This window comes from Anomaloglossus baeobatrachus, chromosome 5, assembly GCF_048569485.1.
Source record: "Anomaloglossus baeobatrachus isolate aAnoBae1 chromosome 5, aAnoBae1.hap1, whole genome shotgun sequence".
NCBI lineage: Eukaryota > Metazoa > Chordata > Amphibia > Anura > Aromobatidae > Anomaloglossus > Anomaloglossus baeobatrachus.
The window spans coordinates 307,546,154-307,568,080 of record NC_134357.1 but is presented as its reverse complement, the minus strand read 5'-3'; the positions used below and the strand labels follow the sequence as shown (position 1 = coordinate 307,568,080).

Genomic DNA, 21,927 nt, shown 5'->3' with positions numbered 1-21,927 from the left:
AAGTTTATTCACCTTATTCACATCCGATAACATGCTTCTATGTGTGACTATGCTATACCATGTTATGCCATGTTTGTTATTAACACTAATAACTTCCTGTTTATTATGGTTTCCCGAGTCACTGCTGATATGCTAAACCAGAACTACTGCCACAAAGTTGTGACATTCACGTCACTAGGTGTTCTCATTTAGAATATCAGCACGACACTGAGGTGGTTACACAGAAGAGACTACGATTAGAAACTGAAATGGGTCCTAATTCTGCTTATGAAGCTGCGTAGAAGAGAAACACAACAACAGACTGTAATGAACTCTGTATCTGTGCGAGTAGTGCATTTCAAGACAGGCGTTTAGTCTTTACATTGTAAAAAGACATCTTCACTTCTATTTTCAGTGTGTAAATAGAGATATTGAAAGCATTATCTGTGAACCATGGATACACGTGCTGTCAACATTGCTTTACATTAAAAAGGGCTTTACAGGTAAGAACATAGCTACTTGTAAGATTGTCCCCAAGGTAACCACTTTTAGCATCTTCAAGAACTTCTAAAAGATGTTCAATTGCCATGAAGAAGGCTTCAGAGTGCCCAAGAAAGTCCAGCTACTGTCAGAACCATCTCTTAAGAGGATTCAGCTACAGGATCAATTGAACACAACTGCAATCTTTGCTCATGAAAGGCAACAGTTGGGTGTCAGTGCATCTGCACTCAGTGAGGCAAAGGCTTTTTAGGGCTGGCCTGGTGTCAAGAAGGATAGCAGGAAGCCACTTTTCTTCAAGACAGACATCAAGGGAAGGCTGCCATTCTGCAGGAAGTACCAGGACTGGACTACAGAGGACTGGGTAAACTTATTTTCTTTGAAGATGCCTCCTTCAAACTGTTTGGGACGGGTGAAGACTGATTACCCGGAAAAGAAAAAAAGGGAGTGCCACCATGAGGTCTTGTGTTATGCCAACAGTAAAGCATCCCATGATATGTGGGATCACTTTCCATCCTAAGGGAGTAGGCACACTAAACGATTTTGCCTAAGAAAAAGGTTGTGAATCAAGGATGGGATCTAATCCGTCTCCAAAACCAACTTCTTCTAAAGATCCAGGAGCTATTTGGAGATTAACAATAACAGAACACCATCTCTTACATGGCTAAAGTGGCTAACTACGCAGACCTCAATCTGTGGTCAATCTTCAAAAAGCAGGTTGAAAGACAAAAGCCTTCTACATTATGATAAAGTCCGAGCACTGACTTGTCAAGAATGGTTTGCCATGTACAAGGGGCTGCTGATATGTTTTTGGCTTTACCCAGAAAAAAACAAGCTAGGATGATGAAACTTTACATTTATTCCACATACATCGGTATTCCAAGTTTTGTAAGCCTAGCAAAAAGAAGGATTATGGTTGTGCCTCAAACCAGGCATCCGTAGCAGCTATGGCATCAGAAATAGTGTCAAATTTGGTACCCTTGAGATGTTTCTTCAGGTTTGGAAACAGATGATAGTCGGAAGGAGCTAGATCTGGTGAATAAGGTGGGTGGTCAACCAGCTGGAAACCCATCTTTGCCAGTTTTGCCATGGTCGCTTGTGCAGTGTGAGCAGAGGCTGTGTCTTGCAGGAACAAGATTCCTTTGGATGGCTTGCCGCACCTTTTGGGCTTCAGAACGGCCTTCAATTGGTCCAAAAGTTCAATGTAATACCTTGCATTGATAGTGGAACCCTTTTGAAGGTAGTCCACTAGCAGCACACCCTCCTTATCTCAGAACACAGACGCCATCACCTTGGTGGCTGATTTTTGCACCCTGAACTTCTTTGGATGAGGAGAACCACTGTACTTTCACTCTTGACTGCTCGTTTTCAGGGTCATACAAATAAATCCAGGTCTCATCTATAGTGACCAGTCGATCCAGGAAGTTCTTATCAGTCTGAAAATCGACGGGGAAGTTTTCACTCACAGGCTTCTCTGATCTGTTGTCAAACAAATATTTGTGGACCCACTTTGCAGATCGCTTCCTCATGTCAAAATGTTCATGGATAATGACAACTACATTCACGGGAAATCCCCATGATGTCTGCTATTGCTTTAGCTGAAATTTATCAATTGTCGAGTAGAAGGTTGTGCACAGAATTAACGATCTCCGGAAAAACCACTCTAGGCGTCCAGGACGTTCCTTATCATTAGTGCTGAAGTGGCCGGTTTTAAAATTTGGCAACCCAGTTCTTAATTGTGGAATATGAAGAGCATTGTTCTTCCAATGTCTGTGACATATCACCATGAATATCCTTCGTGGACTTTCCTTGCAGAAACAAGAATTTTATCACTTCTCTGCTCGCAGTTGCTGTGAATATCACATTAGACTCCGCCATTTTGTTTTCCCGCATTTGTGTAGAACACTGTTGCCATAAGCAATAAAGAAAATTTTGAAAACATATATTTAAAAAAAAAAAAAAAAAAAAAATCACAAAGCTAAAGCCTTAGCAGCCCCCTCATATTAGCAAATTGTTCAAACCTTTAAAATAAGGAAAGCACTGTAAATATACAGTCTTTTCATAACCTTCATGTATTTGTCAAAAGTGTAAAACTTCTGAAAGGCTTATAATTGTACTTCAGTAACCATAGAAACAGACTAAAAGAAATAAACACATTGAAGCTGCAAACTTCGAAAGTCGCTTTTTGCGGAACGATTTGTAGCTTTAATTGACACCATTAATTTTACCATACAATGTTAGTGGGAAATGGGGGAAAAAGTAAGGATAAATTATTAAAAAGAAAAACTAAACAAACCAAAAAGCAATTCTACCATAATTTTTTGGGTTTCATTTTTAGTGTGTGCAAGGGAAAAAGACACAACAAACACAGGATGACAAACACTATTTTCTAGGTTAGTACAATTATTGTGATAGCAAATTTTTTTCTTTTGCCATTTCAGTGGCATAAAAAAAAAAAAATCATCATATCAAGACACTTGAAAAAAAAATAAAATTTCGGCGACTGAGATGCGTAAGATTGTATTTTGATGCTGAATGTTACCATTAAAATGTATCATTATGGGGTTCATACTACATTTTGATTACTTTTTGTGGGTGGTTCGGTGACAGCTTTACAGCTTTTACCATACAAGTTAAATAGTTTTCTATTTCAATAGACTTCGACTTTTACAGATGTACAGATGTGGAGGTTTATTTGTAACTAGGAAAAAAAAAAAAAAAAAAAAAAAAAAAAAAAAAAAAAAAAAAAAAAAAAAAAAAAAAAAAAAAAAAAAAAAAAGGTGGGTGATTTGAATAACTATTTAAAAAAAAAAATAATTTTTATAATAATTATATATATATATATATATATATATATATATATATATATATATATATATATATATATATATATATATATATATATATATATATATATATATATATATATATATATATATATATATATATATATATATATATATATCTGAGTGGAGAAGTTTCACATTTCTGTTCACACACCAAATTTGTAATTCACATTATTTGGAGTTCAAAAGGCATAGAAGAGAATGGATTTCATTGAAGGTGTGAAGTCTTAATAATAGTCTTCTATGAAACACAGCTTGTGAAGTGCCAAAATGGCAGCAATGGTGGCCTTCAGATGGCCCTCAGTTACAAAGGCAACTTAACGGCTTCCCACAATCGGTGCACAAGGGTGATGGGGAGAATGATGGGCACCATTGAACAGATACTAGACAGTGGCATATGAAAGGTTCATCCCCTTTGCTGGCGACACAGGCAGATGCTGGCTGTATAATGCAGCTGACATATAGCTTTTGTAGAGCACACTCAGTTCCTGCACCTCCAACCCCTCAGTGAAATAAAAGCATGTTATGGAGAGTCGGTTAAGGGGGTAATGATTTTTTTTTTTTAAACGAATTCAGGTATGCAACACCTCAGAAAGGCTTGAGAAGGAAGGTGAGACACGTTATATTGCCATTTGAAAGCATGGAAATTAAAATAAATTACATATAAGAATAATAACGTTGTGAGTGCTGGTCTCTAAGAATCTATGGATGTTTGGTTTGCCATACCCATTACTTGTGCACCACAACAAGGGAGTGCCCACCTGGATACTTTAAGTGACGACAGTCATATACGATGTGATGCGGGAATGCCCACTTTACTCAATACTGTAAAGAATGGAGGAAGCAGGGCAGGAAACGTGACACAGAGTGCACACAGTAAGTACAGAATGTATTGGGAACTTATGCAGGTAACTGGGGTTTTCAAAAGATTATTACATTTTAGAAATACCCCTTTAACAGCATGAATGGCAAAAGGCAATTTAAAGTGTTAGCCATTTGAACCCCTCTAAAACACTTTTCTTATGTGGACTGTCAGAACTGAGTAAATCAATTTATTTGCATGGCTCATGAAAAAGTAAAAATCTAATATTCAAGTAATATGGTTTTGCCATCTGTAGAGGGATGTTAATTATTCTCTATTTCTGTCCCTTTATTTATATGATCATTATAGGAATATCGAATTAGTCACTGTAAACCGTAAAGTAAGCACAGAGATAATATTCTGCTAATGACAAGAACCGACGTCGTACATTGGAGACAATCTTTATTACATTGACGTATATGGGAGTGGCATTGCTTTAATGTGCTTGTTCAGTTCAGGAGGTACGGCAACAGAACATCCTAGGTATTATTTAACGTCAACTCCTCTATTATGTAAGGAGAACAAATTATTATTTAGCAGTAGTGTCATGTCGTACAACTAGAGATCAGGACTGTCATGCATCATTAAACAGTAGCACTTGAAATAAGGGCAGATTTAAGTACAGAAATGTTGGCATTATGTATGACTTTCTAAACGAGAAGTACAAAAACTGCAAGAAAAACTAACACAATGCTCTAGTTTAAAGGGAACCGGTCATCAGAAATTTCGCCCAAAAGCTAAAAGATTCCCCCTCTGCAGCTCCTGGGCTACATTCTAGGAAGGTCCCTGTTATTATTGTGCCCCATGTGAGACCAAAATAAAGCCTTTATAAAGTGCTACCTTTTTGTATGCAGCTTCTGTAAATCCGTCCCGGGGGCGGGCTCTCTGCCGTCCGTTATTCTGCCCCCTGGTCCTGTATGCCGCCCCCATCGCTCCTTTCCATATCTGATGCACCGCCCACTGCTCCAGCCATCCCCGCGCATGCCCAGTGCCAGTCTCACGGGACTGAGCAATGTGACCGCTGGTGACGTGTGCGCAGACAAGTGATTATGGGCGGGACTGTGACTTATCAGCAAGTACCCGCCCATAATCTCGTGAGCACGCAAACCTCTCCAGCGGTCACACTGTGCTCAGTGTAGATGCTAGACTGTATGGGCTGCTTCCAGGGATGACGTCCCTTTGTCACGTGATAGTATTTTGAACACGCCCCTATCACGTGACAAAGGGACGTCATCCCTGGAAGCAGCCCATACAGTCTAGCATCTACACTGAGCACAGTGTGACCGCTGGAGAGGTTTGCGCGCTCACGAGATTATGGGCGGGTACTTGCTGATAACAGTCACAGTCCCGCCCATAATCACTTGTCTGCGCACACGTCACCAGCGGTCACATTGCTCAGTCCCGTGAGACTGGCACTGGGCATGCGCGGGGATGGCTGGAGCAGTGGGCGGTGCATCAGATATGGAAAGGAGCGATGGGGGCGGCATACAGGACCAGGAGGCAGAATAACGGACGGCAGAGAGCCCGCCCCCGTGTCCCATTTACAGAAGCTGCATACAAAAAGGTAGTACTTTATAAAGGCTTTATTTTGGTCTCACATGGGGCACAATAATAACAGGGACCTTCCTAGAATGCAGCACAGGAGCTGCAGAGGGGGAATCTTTTAGCTTTTGGGCGAAATTTCTGATGACAGGTTCCCTTTAAAGCGATGTCACCAGATTTCACAATACAAGCTACGTATATTATAAAACAGATCAGGAAAACTGTATTATACTGCTATTACTATGAGATTAAACTAGTCCATATCTATGCAATCCCGGCCTAGGCAGCCTGACAGCTGCAGCTTGTACTGAGCAGTGTGAGATCTGAGCACCGAGAGGGGCACTGAGGAGAGGTCAGTCAAACTAGAGGGGGTGGAGAGGGAGTTAAACTTTCAAGAAGTGTTAGGCTATGTACGCACCCTGCGTTTTTTTGACGCTGCGTTTGTGGCCGCAAAAACACACACAAACGCACCCGCGGCAAAAACACATTGGTAAAACGCATGCATTTTGCCGCGTTTCGGTGCGTTTTTGATCTCTGCGTTTTGCTGCGTTTTTCCAATGCATTGCATGGGTGGAAAATGCAGTAAAACGCAGAAAAGAATTGACAAGACCATTTTTTTTGCAGCTCAGAAAAATAAAGTGGTGTGCGGACAGCAAGAATGAAAACTCATAGGCTTTGCTGGGGAAGCAAAGTCATGCAGTTTTGAACCCAAAAACGCAACTGAAAAACGTGCAAAAATGCCACGAAAAACGCACTGTGCACACATAGCCTTATATAGCCATTCTGACACGGATTTTCAAAGTAATCACACCAATCTTATCAGGTCTAAGATCCATTTCATGATATATTGATATATGTAGTCTGCAAGGTGAAATTTGCAGACTGCTCCACTTTACGATTGACTGAAAGAGGACACGGAGTGATGCTTGTACAATTATTACAAAGGCAAATCAGTTGTAAATAAAGCTATACATTGCTGACTTTAATGGTTGCAATTTTCTAGAATGAAGTGTCGCGGGCGGAGGAGGGGATGCTGCGCTCTCCCACTGCTCGGGTCCGGCCGCGGCTGCTGCTCCTCGGTGGTGGCTCGAGTGGTGGGCCGGATCCTGGGGACTCGAGCGGCGTTCCTTGCCCGTGAGTGAAAAGGGTGGGGATTGGATGGTGGGGATTTAGTTATTGTCCGTGACGCCACCCACGGTTGTGGTGATATTGGTGACACCACCACTGCTCTGGACGGGGATCCCAGGAGCGATGACAGGGAGCAGCCTGGATGTTAGTTCTCCCCTCCGTGGGTAGGGGGTTGGTTGTCCCGGGGCCCGGTGATGGGATAGGGATGGATGGCAGGCGGGTTACGGGGCCTGGCGAGGTGCAGGGTCGCGGGGGCAGCGCTGTGCCGCACGGCACGGTAGTACTCACTCAGCCAATGATGAGGACACAGTTCTCGGTAAAACACACGGCTGGATGGACGGGTCCCACAGACGGCTGCGGTGTTTCTCCTCCCGGCAGGTTGATGGTGACCGCCTTTCCCTGCACCTGTGTAACGTGTACGGTTCCAATGGGTTCCCACCGGTAACCCGCTCCCCAGCTTGGATGGGTGCTGAAGGAGCCCCTTTTGCCCGCAGGCTCTGGCCCTGGGAACTTTAGCCTTGGCGGTGACTGTTTCCCTCTTTTAGTTGGACTGTTGCCTTCTGACGGGACTTGGCTGCTGGGAAACCCAGGAGGTTCCCTTCGCTAACGGATTTGGCAAATTCACGGCGACTCCTAGCCTTGCCGGGGTCCGTAAGCCCCTGCCGGATGGTGCTGGCTTCTCTTTGCGTACCGGTCAGGTACCGCCGGGCCACCACCCGTCCACTGTCCTTACGGTTAGCTCCAATAGGCCACTCCTGCAGACGGTCACCACCGTCTGCCAACCTTGCTGATCCGTCCGGGCCACACACCCGGACCAACCTCAGTCTGCCTAACTGCCACTTTCCTCCTTCCACTTTCACCTCCAAAACTAAACTGCCTCTTTTCCCGCCTCCAGGACTGTGAACTCCTCGGTGGGCGGGGCCAACCGCCTGGCCCACCCCCCTGGTGTGAACATCAGCCCCTGGAGGAAGGCAACAAGGGTTTGTGCCTGACTTCGGTGTGCCTGACCGGGAGTGTGGGGTGTGTAGGTGTTGTTCTGTGACGACCTGGCTTGTCCAGGGCACCACAGAAGCGATGTTAGATACAAAAACGTAGAAATAATTATTCCATACGCTCACAACAAATATGGGGTATTTGGCTCTAATACTCTCCACTAACGAAGATTACAACACAACTGTGATAGATTACGGCCTGGAAGGGAAGCATGCTAATTTTGATCTATTTGTCAAAATGTTTGGTTTTAAGATGGCACTACACAAATGCTCTAACAAAAAAAGAGAAAATGTTCAAGCTTTCATAAGCTGTAGCTCTAATGAAAATAGTGAGATGATACCTGCATATTAGCGGCCCAACTAACCAAGCCCCTAACACACACACACTAGCTGTACTACCCGGCTTCGCCCGGGTTAATAACTGTTAACAAAATAGAATGTATTAACATTCCCGGGATAGAATGTATAAATAGAATGTATTAACGCCCGGTATAGTAACTGTCTCTCTGTTTCTCTCCCATTCTCTGTCTGTTTCCCTCTCTGTATATCTCTCTGTCTCTCTCTCCGTCTCTTTCCCTGTCTGTCTATCCATCGCTGTTTCTTTCCCTCTCTGTCTCTTTTCCTCTGCCTGTCTCTTTCCATCTCTTTCCCTCTGCCTGCATTGTGACACGCCAACATTCCATATAAGGGTGTGGCTGCGCATTCTTCTGAAGGTCTGGCTGCACTGTGGCTCCCAGCTCCATTCGCTTTAATGGAGGCAGGTTTTTTGGTGAATAACTAAAGCGCGGGGGTTAAAATTTCCCCTCAAAACATAGCCTATGACGCTCTCGGGATCCAGAAGTGTGAGTGCGCAAAATTTTGTGGCTGTAGCTGCGACTGTGCAGATGCCAATCCCGGACATACACACATTCAGTGTATATATATATATATATATATATATATATATATATATATATATATATATATATATATATATATATATATATATATACACATATACATACACGTATATGTACACACACACGCTATAATAATATAGCAATATATCGTACATACATATACACACACACACACACATTAGATATAGATTATATATATATATCTATATCTAATGTGTGTGTATATATATGTATGTACGATATATTGCTATATTATTATAGCGTGTGTGTACATATACATATGTATGTGTGTGTATGTACATATATATATATATACACATACACACACACACACATATATGTATATGTACACACACGCTATAATAATATATCGTACATACATATACACACACACACACACACACACATATTAGATATCTATCTATCTATCTAATGTGTGTGTGTGTGTGTGTGTGTGTGTGTGTGTGTGTGTGTGTGTGTGTGTGTGTGTGTGTGTGTGTGTGTGTGTACATATACATATGTATGTGTGTGTATGTATGTACACACATACATATATATTATATATATATATATACACACACATAAAAAAAAACAAAAAAAAACAAACATGAATTTCTCTGGAATAAGACATCGAGGTATAATTTTGTCCAACTTTTTATGACCTGCAAGGCTTAGGAGACATGACCCTACTGACAGATTCTCTTTAAAAGGATCTGTCAGACTAACAGTAATTGTGGATTGGGTGGGATGTGAAAGTGATAATCTGCTGACTGACTAACTGAATTATCATGTGACAGGAAAGTTCCAAGGCAAGCAATTCAAAATTAAAAGGTTGCAAAATTTAATTGTACTCATCTCATCACATTGTGCAATCAAAATGTGCAAACCTAGCAACAAATAGATGACCAGCTGGTAAATTAGTCCATGTCAGCATAGACAATGGTGCCACTTTGCTAAAATAGGGCACCAATGTCAGATTAGAGATGAGGGTTTTGGGTTTTTTTTATAGCATGGCAGGGTTTTTTTGTATGTTTTTTTCCCCAATTACGGCAGTGGCTTTAGAGACCTGCAGCAATATAGCTGAACCGGAAGGGAACAAAGCAGCCTGGAAACTCCCAGGTGCTTATTAGAAATTTCCTAGCACCACTCTCGAACAAACACTAGTTTCTCATAAAGAGCACTGGACGTCACAAAAAACATTTCGTTCATATACAACAATCTAATACTAAGAGGAGAGAACCCATAGTATCACTTATCTTAGGCCACTTCACACGTCCGTGGTTCAAGTACGTATGACGTCCATTTTCATATGTACTGAAGGCACGGACATACGCAGACCCATTAAAATCAATTGGTATATGCACCTATCCCTGTTTTCTGACGAACGTGTTCCCATGTGCTCCAAAAAGCAACAAGTCCATTTTTTTCTGGCAGCACTGATGTCACATGGACTGATGTGATCCGTGTGACATGTACAGGAGAAAACAAGTCTTTGAAATAAAATTATTTTCTATACTCACCTGTCTCCTGCACTGTGTCTCTGCCTCTGTTGTCACTTGCTTCAAGGATTGCTCATTATGCTCATGCATATTCACTGCACTGTGGACCCAGAAGCAGCAGTGCCAGAGACATCAGCACCAGGGATAGGCGAGTATAGAAGTTCCTGCTGTTAGTGTCCTATCACAGAGAGTACACGCTGAGATTAAAGATGAGCAGATCAGTCGAAGTCCAGTTCGGCGGGTTCAGCCGGACTTTAGATAGAGTTCAGTTTGGGACAAGGACTTGAACGGAACCCCAATAGAAACCACTAACTGGGCAATTCTGTCTAATGCGGGCTTCCCACGAGACGATATATCGTGCGATCGCACCCACTCCCGTCGTTTGTGCGTCACGAGCAATTAGTTGCCCGTGGCGCACAAAGTCGTTAAACCCCCGTCAAACGCACTTAACTGCTGAGCGACGTCGCTGTGGGCGGCGAACATCCACTTCCTGAAGGGGGTGGGACGTTCGGTGTCACAGCGACGTCACACATTGGCCGGCCAATAGAAGCGGAGGGGTTGAGATGACTGGGACGTAAACATCCCGCCCACCTCCTTCCTTCAGCATTGCCGCCGGGACGCAGGTAAGCTGTGTTCATCGTTCCCGGGGTGTCACACGGAGCGATGTGTGCTACCCCAGGTACGATAAACAACCGGCGCAAAGAAGAATAAACGACTTTTTAAAAATAAGCGACATGTCAACGATACACGATTTGTAACCGATTTGCGAACGTTCTGAGTCGCTCGGAGGTGTCACACGCAACGACATCGCAAACGATGCCGGATGTGCGTCACGAAAACCGTGACCCCAACGACATATCGCACGATAGATCGTCTCGTGTGACGCCCGCATAAGCCTACATAGTTGTTCAACCATCATACCCAAATATCTAGCCAGGGTTTTTCTAGATTGAAGATATTAATCTTCCACAGCAGACAAAACACAATAGTAACATTTGGTTAAAAACATTGCCTTCCCTTTCGAACTTTCCAGTAGAGCAGGTTGGCCTCAGTTGCCCACTAAGCATCCAAGCATTCCAGTGCATCGCCACTGGCTACTCATCGATAATGACCAACTATTCTGTCCAACCAGTGACCTGTTAAGGCTACTTTCACACATCCGGTTTGAGCCGTGCGGCTCAATCCGGCTGTGAAACCTATGTAACGGATGCGGCGAAAACGCCGCATCCTTTGCATAAGCTTTTTACATGCGGGCGGTCCGGTTTTTGCCGCTTGCGGCATGCTACTGAGCATGCGCAGTTGCAAAAACCGCATGCGGCGGCCGGATGCGGTTTTTGCCGCATCGCGCCCCATCCGGCATCCATAGGGATGCATTGGGAAAAGCGCCGCATCGGCCGGATGCGGCGCGATGCGTTTTTTTTTGCCGGAGCAAAAAACGTGGCAGGGAACGTTCCATCCGGCCGCCGCATCGGCTAAATCTGCCGCATGCGGCAAAAACCGGACCGAACGCAAGCCCATGCGGCACAATGCGGCACTAATTAAAGTCTATGCAGGAAAAAAAAAAAAAAAAACGGTTGCGGTTTTTCTGCAAAGTGCCGGATTGTGCCGCATTGCAAAAGCCGGATGTGTGAAAGTAGCCTAAATAACCAGGGTACCACCAATCATAAGCAACACTCTTGTTTGCTCATTTGGCAGGATATTTTACAAGACTTAAAAAAAAAAAAAAAAAAATCTCCTTTTATATTTACTCCAACAAACCATTTGGCAATAACTGGATAGATTTGCTCTTTCACCTCACTCTGCTTTCTATTAGGCCTTCTTAGTTTCTTGCATGCCCATTTAGGCTATGTGCGCACAGTGCGTTTTTCGCGGCGTTTTTGCGCATTTTTCGGGTGCGTTTTTGGCCTCAAAACTGCAAGACTTTGCTTCCCCAGCAAAGTCTATGAGTTTTCATTTTTGCTGTCCGCACACATCTGTTTTTTTTACCTGCGTTTTTGAGTTTAAAAAAAAAAAATGGACAAGTCAGTTCTTTCCTGCGTTTTTCTGCGTTTTCCCCCCATGCAATGCATTGGAAAAACGCAGAGATCAAAAACGCAGCCAAAAACGCACCAAATCGCGGCAAAAAACGCATGCGGTTTTTTGACGCAGGTGCATTTGTGCGTTTTTAGCGGCCAAAAACGCACAAAAACGCAGCGTCAAAAAGACGCAGTGTGCGAACCTAGCCTTACTGTTGTACTTCGCAAGCTTATCAAATTCTCAAAAACATTCTTGTGATACTGTTTTTCTTAATCTTGCTACGATTTTGGTGTTAAATAATGCAGTTTCAAAAAGTGTCCATATCTAGCATTGAAAATGTTATCTTTGTGTAACTCCTACTCGTTAATTGCTTTGGATAGTGTTGGCAGTTTGCGGCCTCTTGCCAATGGTTGGCTTAGGGTATGTGCGCACGTTGCTTTTTACCTGCTTTTTACCTGCTTTTTTGCTGCTTTTTCTTCTGCGCTGTTTAATGCCAAAATGGATGTGTTCTTCTATTCAAGCAAAGTCTATGGGAATTTGGGTTTCTTGTTCACACTATGTTGTTCAAAATGCAGCCTTTTTGTGGCAGAACTTTGGTCAAAAACTCTGCAAAACCCAAATGGCAAAAACAATTGACATGTTGCTTCTTTGAAAAGCTGAGTTTTTGACCAAAGTTCTGCCTGAAAAAGGCAGCATTTTGAACAACATAGTGTGAACAAGAAACTCAAATTCCCATAGACTTTGCTTGAATAGAAGAACACATCCATTTTGGCATTAAACAGCGCAGAAGAAAAAGCAGCAAAAAAGCAGGTAAAAAGCAGGTAAAAAGCAACGTGCGCACATACCCTTAAATAAACTAGAAGCAGTGACCACCAGGAATAAAATGGAAGAATATTCAGGCAATGAAGGTAGATGCATCCTGAAAATTACACCTGTAAAACAGATGCTAGAGTGCACTCAACTGAAACTTCATGGGACAAGTAGGACAAGATGTGCAGCATAGAAAACCCGTCAATTTACATAATAATACGGTACTGCAAGTGACTCCATTAGCCATTTCTGGGTTTATGGCAGTGACAACTAGAAGAGTTCAAGATGGCAAATTCTGTCTCAGTCAGAGTCTTGCTGCAATTACAAGAGTGGTAGCAATTTACATAGCAGCACAAAATAGCTCCACCTAAAATTAATCATATTAAGGGTGTGTGGGTTTTTTTTCCTCTTATTTTGTAATGCCATTTCCAGACTATAAAACCTAAAAGTCCATTTCCGAAGCCTGGAATGCCATCCTGGTGTCTTGTCTGACATATTTGATCATAGCATGCTCACTGGTGCTAATGTAACCCTCAGAGAAATAACAAAATATTATATAATATAAATAATAAATGTATATTACAACTATTAAACATGAAATCAGTCCAAATCTAACCAAATTATGAATTCTGCAATGAAGCCTCTTGCTCAAGCTGTAACAGAATGAGAAAATTTACCATTAAAAAAATGATAGCAACATAACTGATTTGTTCCAGATACATACTCCTATAATCCTCTACAAAAAAAAAAAAAAGGAATATATTTGGAAGTAAAAATGTTGCATGTTGTACAACTTTTGAAGCAGTGAACTTCCTGTTACGCTCCAAAGACGTCAGTAGTTGCATAAATGTGGTAACACTTGGCCTGTAACGTATGAGCCTCCCTCAAAAGCAGAAGTGACAACTCATTTCTACGTACTTTGCAATTCTAAAAAAAAAAATATTAAAATAATTTTCCAGTTAACGTAGTACTATGGCAGTAAGTGAAAAGCAATTTGGACTCCAAAAACTGATTCAGGAGCGAGATCTACAGAAGCTGCTGCATTATTATAATGTGTAAATAATGTGTATATGGAATATATATGCAGGCATGTACGTAGATGCACATGTTATAGTGAACTAACAACAAAAAGTGAGATACTAGCCTAACCACCCGCATGCTACCAGGAGACAGTGTGTGTGTGGCTGGTAAACAAGTTTTTGCAGTGCAGTTTATAAAGGCATCTGGGCTTCCCATAAAAAAGGCATAAATTATTTATCAGTCACATCAAGAGGAGGAGGGGAGGAGAGAAGATCCAGCACCGACGTAATAAAAAAATTCTTTATTCAAAATTCATAAAAAAGGTAATTCCAACCAAGTGCAGAATATATTTACACTTGACGCGTTTCGGAGAAAGTAGACTCCTTATTCATAAGCAACTTGTTGGACAGGAGCACAACATATGTTGATTGCACACGCCTACATGGCAGGTTATCACTAGGCCCCCCCTCACTCCCGATAAGAAAGTGAAGCCGGTCTAAATCTTCAATTTAAAAAAAATAAATAAATAATAAATCATCACATCCATTTGAGTGCTGTTGCATCTGGCTATACCATAACAGATTATACTTTATACAAACCAGAATCCCCATCACCAAAATGGAGAATGTGTTCTCCATTCTCACCTAGTTCTTACCAGGCCACAAAATTGAGGTCAGAAGAAATTGGAGGGACTACTAGTGCATGCACCCTACTGCTCCAGTCTACATCTATGGCAATAAAGATATGTAAATAGACTAATGCTGCTACCTTCATCGGTGCCATAGCAGCCAAGTGTGAACTAGGGAATACTTTTTGCAATCAGTAAGAGTCCTGTCAGTGGAAACTACACATAGAAAAGCATAATAGTAAAAATTGCAGCTTTTCATCTTAGAAATAGTGATACAGAAAACTGACGAAGTTAGGGTGGTGTCACACACAGCGACAACGACGACGCTGCTACGTCACCATTTTCTGTGACGTTGCAGCAACGTCCCGTCGCTGTGTGTGACATCCAGCAACGAGCTGGCCCCTGCTGTGAGGTCGCCAGTCGTTCCTGAATGTCAAGCTTCATTTTTTTGGTCATCGCTCTCCCGTTGTGGCGCACACATCGCTGTGTGTGACAGCAAGAGAGCGACGAAATGAAGCGAGCAGAGAGCAGGAGCCGGCATCTGGCAGCTGTGGTAAGCTGTAACCAGGGTAAACATCGGGTAACCAAGGGAAGACCTTTCCCTGGTTACCCAATATTTACCTTCGTTACCAGCGTCCGCCGCTCTCGCTGCAAGTGCCGGCTCCCTGCTCTCTGCACATGTAGCTGCAGTACACATCGGGTAATTAACCCGATGTGTACTGTAGCTAGGAGTGCAGGGAGCCAGCGCTAAGCAGTGTGCGCGGCTCCCTGCTCTCTGCACATGTAGCACAGCGACGCGTGTTGTTATGATCGCTGCTGCTTCTGCTGTGTTTGACAGCTAAGCAGCCATCATAACAGCGACTTACAAGGTCGCTGTTGCGTCACAGAAAATGGTGACGTAACAACGACGTCGCTGTCGCTATGTGTGAACCCAGCTTTAGGGATGGTCCGTAGGCTGAAGAGATTTCAATCTAAATCTCTTTCTATTTATTGCCCTAATCTTAAAAAAAAAATAAAAAAAAAATAAAATATATATATATATATATATATATATATATATATATATATATATATATAATAAAAAAAAATCTATTATGGCTGTATTAAAAATGTCCTACCTTTCCCTTCACTGTCACAGCATCTGCCACCACCTTGATATGAAGGGTCATCAGGGATGCTGGCTTCAGGGACTGCTCTGTCCATCCCTGCTCGCTGTGCGACCTGCACAGTGATAGCGTATTTTCTGTTGCTAACTCAGATCAGTAGAGCTGGCAACACAGAGCGGGCATGCACTGTCAGTGTGCTCAAAGTATCCGGAGGCATTCAGAGACCAGCGCCGTCCCCGCATATCTCCGGGTACTCTGAGCACACTGACAGTGCATGCTGCTCTGTGTTGCCAGCTCTACTGATCTAAGTTAGCAACAGAACAGACACTATGTGTATATCGCACAGTGAGAATGGAGAGACTGAGCAGCACCTGAAGCCTCTTCATTTCAGGGAGGGGGCAGGCACTGCCACAGTGACTGCAGCCTCAGCCCCCTGATGATGCTTCATTTGAGTATCCTAGCATGAACTGGGATTCTAGGGTTTAGTCAGGGAAGGGTAGGGAATTCTTTTATATTAGTTTAGATTTGGGCAATAAATAGGGATTTATATTGAAATTTCTTCAGCCTTGGGACCACCCCTTTAAGACGTTCGTTTTCACAAACAAGTTCCGTATTTTTCACAGATAGCTTTCAAACACGATGCAGTCTATAGAGCTGTTCACGTCAGATTTTTTTTCACAACCTCAGCAGTCCAATGCAAAAATTACGGACACATGTCTGATATGGATCGCAGTGTAGAATCAAAATCGGCAAATTTTATGGTTCTGTATAAAACGTAGACCGCATTCGGCTGCCTTCCAAATTATCAGTCTACAAGATAATGAAGAGAAAAATTGTCTCCATCTTTTCCTTTGTTTTGTCTTTTTGTCTCATTTAAGCAAAAACTGATCAAACTCAGATGACACTGATGAAACTGAAAAAATATCACCGATAAAACTCAGACTGATTTTCTTGAGAAATTCACTGGCATCTGAATGAGCCCTTGGTCCATAATGTCATGTGAAAGTGCTTGTAGCCTCACGTAATAGTAGCACTAGTCATTACTGAACTTAGAAATTTAGGGTGGAACCCGTCTGCCAGAGTAGTTTGGGCTGACAAAGGTCAATGTTACAACATACAATAAGCCGATCTATGGAAGGATTTACATTTTACAAATATGTTGAACAATTTAGTAATATAGACATACTTTTTTCATTAAATAAATGGCAGATTTATGTAACTCTCCAGCTGTGCAACATTTTTTTTTTATCTTAAAGCACATTATTTGAGAAACTATACTTCAGCCAGAAGAGTTGGAGTAAAACAAAAAATAAAAACACAAAAAAAAACCCCCCAAAAACGTAATTTTGATGTTTTGGCAGATTTTGCTAAAAAAAAAAAAATATGCTACAGCCAATATTCTGAGAGTCAACTGAGAGTCAATGGAGCAATATTTAATTCTACATATTTTTTTTTCACTTTTACTTAAAAATAGAAGCCTCCCTCCCAAAAAAATTCCATCATGCTCTAGATGTAGTATATTTTTTTCAAGCAGTAACTAGGAATTTTTCTCCATAGAATGTTGTGTTTTTAGTTACATTTTTTACATAACAAATCTCATAATTCTAAAGGCGTTAAATGAAAACTCGTTAGTCAGATGAGGGCTAAAAATACCGTACATCTCCGACTAAGTTCACAAAAGCTTATTAAAAAAATCCGGGCTAAAAATACATCATCTCAGGCTGAGTTCACAAAAGCAGATTTAGAAAAAAAAAAAAAATAAAATTCAATTTTCATCCCAAAAAAAACAAACAAACCCTTTTTCATCTGGATTGTCATCCATATGACATTCATTCTTATACATAAGCAATTAGAATTTACAAGCCCAAATACAGTTTCCTATGATAAAGAATAGTATATCTAGAAAAATCTATTTTGTTTTGCACATTTATGGACTAGTTCATATGAAATACAAAAGATTAGTCCATACTACATTCCCCCCCTTCCGCACAATGATATTGGGTCCGTGAAATAAAAAAAAAAAAAAAAAAATTATATCAAATATATATATATTTATATTAATAAAAATTATATAATTTATATATATATATATATATATATATATATATATATATATATATATATATATTAGTAAATGGTTATCTGACTGAAAGGTCCCATTGAATAACATTGGTAGGGGTGATGTCTTTTTTTACGGACAAAACTCCGACCAAAAAACACGTAGGTGTGAACACGTCCTCAGGGTGCGTCAGTAATACAGGATTTTGTTTTTTTCAGCCAATTCAGCCCAAAAAAAAAAAAAAAAATCCAACATGCCGGATTAGTGTTTTGAATGATATAAAATTTTGTTGAAACGAATAATAGTTCCAAAAACAAGCGATGAAGGAAAATGACCATAATAGGAAACTTATCACGTAACTGCCAGATAAAAAACATTGAGAAATCAGAAAAATACATTAAAAAATGAAAAAAAAAAAGTCATGAAAATAGGAAAGTTTCCAAACTATTTTATACCTTTTGCTGGCAGCTGTGCCATAATCGTGACGTCATAGGCAGACGCCGGTAAGAAGGGATCGGTCATTAATCAGCTACACATATATATAATCATCAGCACTCCTTGCTATGGCCGTACACCATATGGCAGCGCGCACCTCCACCTGTGATGAAGGAAACTCACCATCTGTATTTAACACCATCCTGTCGGCTGCTCGGACTGAGGCTCCGGACGTCTCAGCAGTCACCACCAGCACAAGGTGCCACCTAACCAGGACTCCGTAATGACAGCTGCTGCAAGTCCCAGCACGGGCAGGAGGCGGGGGAAGGGCGTCCACGTCACCCCGAGGGGGGAGGGTAGCTGCTACACCCTGTCTGCGCTAGTCACACGTTAACCCCTGCAGTGCTGCACTCAGTGGTGGGTGGGGTCTGGCTGTGACACCTGAGCTCAGGGTATAAAGTCCGGAGTGAAGCAGAGATAGCCCCTTTGGTAGTGGTACAGCAGACAAGGCACAGGTTGTGTCAGGAAGTTTAGGCGGGAAATGTATGCAGAGTTCTGACAGGAAGCTATGGGCCTGTGACAGGAATGATAAGGCAGGCTGTGGGCATGTGGCACACTTTAGTAAGAGCTTCGCCCACACTGTGCTGAGCAGAGACATCCTTCCTGTACATATGCAACTTGCTGTGCTGTGAGGAAAGCGAGAAATACCACAAGACGATGAACACCACCTATATGCCATAGAGAAGCCAAAATTTAATAATAATTTTATTCATTTATATAGCGCTATTAATTCCACAGCGCTGTACATACATTGGCGAAACTGTCCCCATTGGGGCTCACAATCTAAGTTCCCTATCTGTATGTCTTTGGAGTGTGGGAGGAAACTGGAGTACCCGGAGGAAACCCACGCAAACACGAGGAGAACATACAAACTCCTTGCAGATGGTGTCCTTGGTGGGATTTAAAAACTCACGCATGTCATCCCCAGGCATTGATAATTAGTGATGAGTGAGCACTACCATGGCTCGGACGGGCTCCACTTATTTACCGAGTATAATGGAAGTCAATTTGAAACTTAATAATTTTTCTAGATCTTCTCATGCTTGAGTTTTCCATCGACTTCCATTAAACTTGGGTACTTGTTTCGAGCCCGCCTAAGCATCCGACCCAGCTCGTTTTGAGCCACAATCCGAGCCAGCTAGTTTCGAGCCATATTATACTCGGGTACCCAATTTTGAGCCCGCCTGAGCATCCAGCCCTGCTGATTTTGAGCCACATTATACTCGGGTACTCGTTTTGTGCCCGCCTGAGCGTCCGACCCGGCTCATTTCAGGCCACATTATACTCGAGTACTCTAGTGATGGGCAGTCCGGCTCTTTTTGGTGATCCGGTTCCCATGGCTCCGCTCACGAAAAAGAGCCGGATCTTTCCGATCGTTCTCGGCTCCTTATTAAATGTGTTCACCCGCAGGTGAACACATATTTAAGATTATAGTAACGCCGCCAAAACCCCGCCCACCCACGGCTAAACCCCACCGACTTACAAATGACCAATTAGATTGTTGAGTAGGTGTTTAGCTGCGGGTTGGCGGGGTTTCAGAGGCAAAAAGAGCAGTTTAGAGATTTTAGTGGCTCACACTGGGGATTCGGCTTCTGTCGGTCACAGCAGGGAGCCGGACCTTTGTGTCAGATCGTTCACGACCGACACATCACTAGATTACTCATTTCGAGCCCACATGAGTGTCCGACCCAGCTCGTTTCGAGCCATGTTATACTCAAGTACTCGTTTTGAGCCCGCCTGAGCGTCCGATCCTGCTCGTTTAAAGCCACATTATTCTCAAATACCCGTTTCGAGGCCGCCTGAGCGTCCAACCCAGCTCGTTTTGAGCCACATTATACTCGGGTACTTTTTTTGAGACCACCTGAGCGTCCGATCCAGCTCATTTCGAGCCACGATAGACTCGGGTACTCGTTTCGAGCCCGCCTGAGCGTCCGACCCTGCTCGTTTCAAGCCACGTTATTCTCAAATACCTGTTTCGAGCCCGCCTGAGCATCCAACCCAGCTCGTTTTGAGCCACATTATACTCGGGTACTCATTTTGAGCCCGCCTGAGCGTCCGATCCAGCTCATTTCGAGCCATGATATACTCTGCTACTTGTTGCGAGCCCGCCTGAGCGTCCGACTGTGACGGGGGTGTTCAACAGAGCAAAGGATGGACGAGGCCGAGGGACGATCCAACAGGTTTATTCACAAGAACACTGGAACAGCACACGATAAGTCCACATAAAACAGATTTGGGGGCCCTTCCCGACAATCCTCGGACCAGATAACAAAGCAATCGTCCTTACAGTAGTCCAAAGAGTTCCACACAATCCCACGGGCCGCCACACAGGCCTAGCTCCGTCCGTGTCCACAGCCACCCAGGCTGGAGCTCCTTCCTCTCTTTAGTTTCAGCTCACTCTGAAGTTACAAAAAGGGAAATGCATTGTCTGTGCTCCTTGACCAGCCCACCATGTTTATAGAGGGGGTAGGGGTCACACATCCTATCATCAATGGCTTGGTCCATCACAGGGCTCCAATATGTCTGCCAGCCACAGTAGATGAAGGGATCCCCTGCTGTAAAGAACAATGACTATTCCTTCACTGGCCAATGCAATTACAGACTGGATACACAACTCTGGATAGAAGAGGACAGGCTATTTACATAATCACATTAGATGCCAAGACTACAATTGTATGAGAGAGACACATTGAGACCAGTAGCTCCCCCAAGAAAATACATGAATTACAACTAATACAACCAGGGAAATATACATATCATGACATAGTATCACAGCATATACAGTGAGAGGGTAAATTACATCTTCACAATCCCTCCCCCTCCCAACTTGTGTACGTACTAGGGACCTCTACAGGTCACTGGTTAAGTACACACAGGCAGAGCATTACTTACATGTGGCTTCATGCAGCCACGAATTGGCATCGTAGCTCTCCCACATCATTGCCCAGGAGAACAGCTGCAGGCAGACTACCCATCACCCCAACCACACATCGCCTGACCCCAAAACCAAAGTTCAGATCCACAGTGGCTGTGGGAATAGTCCTCCATTGTCCACCAGCCAGTTCAATGACAATCCCAGGTCCTCTATGGATTGCCTCAGGCCGAACCACTCGGGGATCAGCCAGTGTGAGGAAAGCACCCGAGTCACAAAATCCAACAAGTCTCTGTCCATCCAGCACAACCTCCTGCAAGTGCTTACCTCGATGAGCAGAAGTCGTCATAACTGCGGGTCGCACCCCGTAAACTCCTGGTGGTGCAACATGGGGGGCTGGGTCACTAGGCCAGTCCTCACATAGCGGTGCCACATCTTCCTCCATGGCACTGGGCTGTAAATAATTAACAATCCGATTGGGTGCAGGATCAGTCCTCATTTGAACAGCTGGGCAGGAGACTTGCCGATGCCCTGGCTGTCCACATTGATAGCATCTGAGCTGGGTCTCCCTCCATCCAAGGCGTCCTCTTGGGTAAGGGGTAGGGGAACTTGGAGGCCGGCTCCCACCTGAAGGTGCTGTAGGGGTTTGAGGATGATTCCTCCATGGGCTGGCTGG

The 21,927-nt window shown here is 43.0% G+C and overlaps 1 protein-coding gene across 1 annotated transcript in view; it reads right to left on the bottom strand.

Moving 5' to 3' along the window:
- CYTH1 (cytohesin 1) overlaps positions 1–18,678 on the bottom strand; it is a 65,226-nt gene extending 46,548 nt beyond the window's left edge. Inside the window, exon 1 of the mRNA XM_075347512.1 lies at positions 18,503–18,678. Within this exon, the coding sequence (XP_075203627.1) occupies positions 18,503–18,521 (19 nt within the window). The 5' untranslated portion in view covers positions 18,522–18,678. The remainder of the gene's footprint in view (positions 1–18,502) is intronic.
- Positions 18,679–21,927: the final 3,249 nt, after the last annotated feature.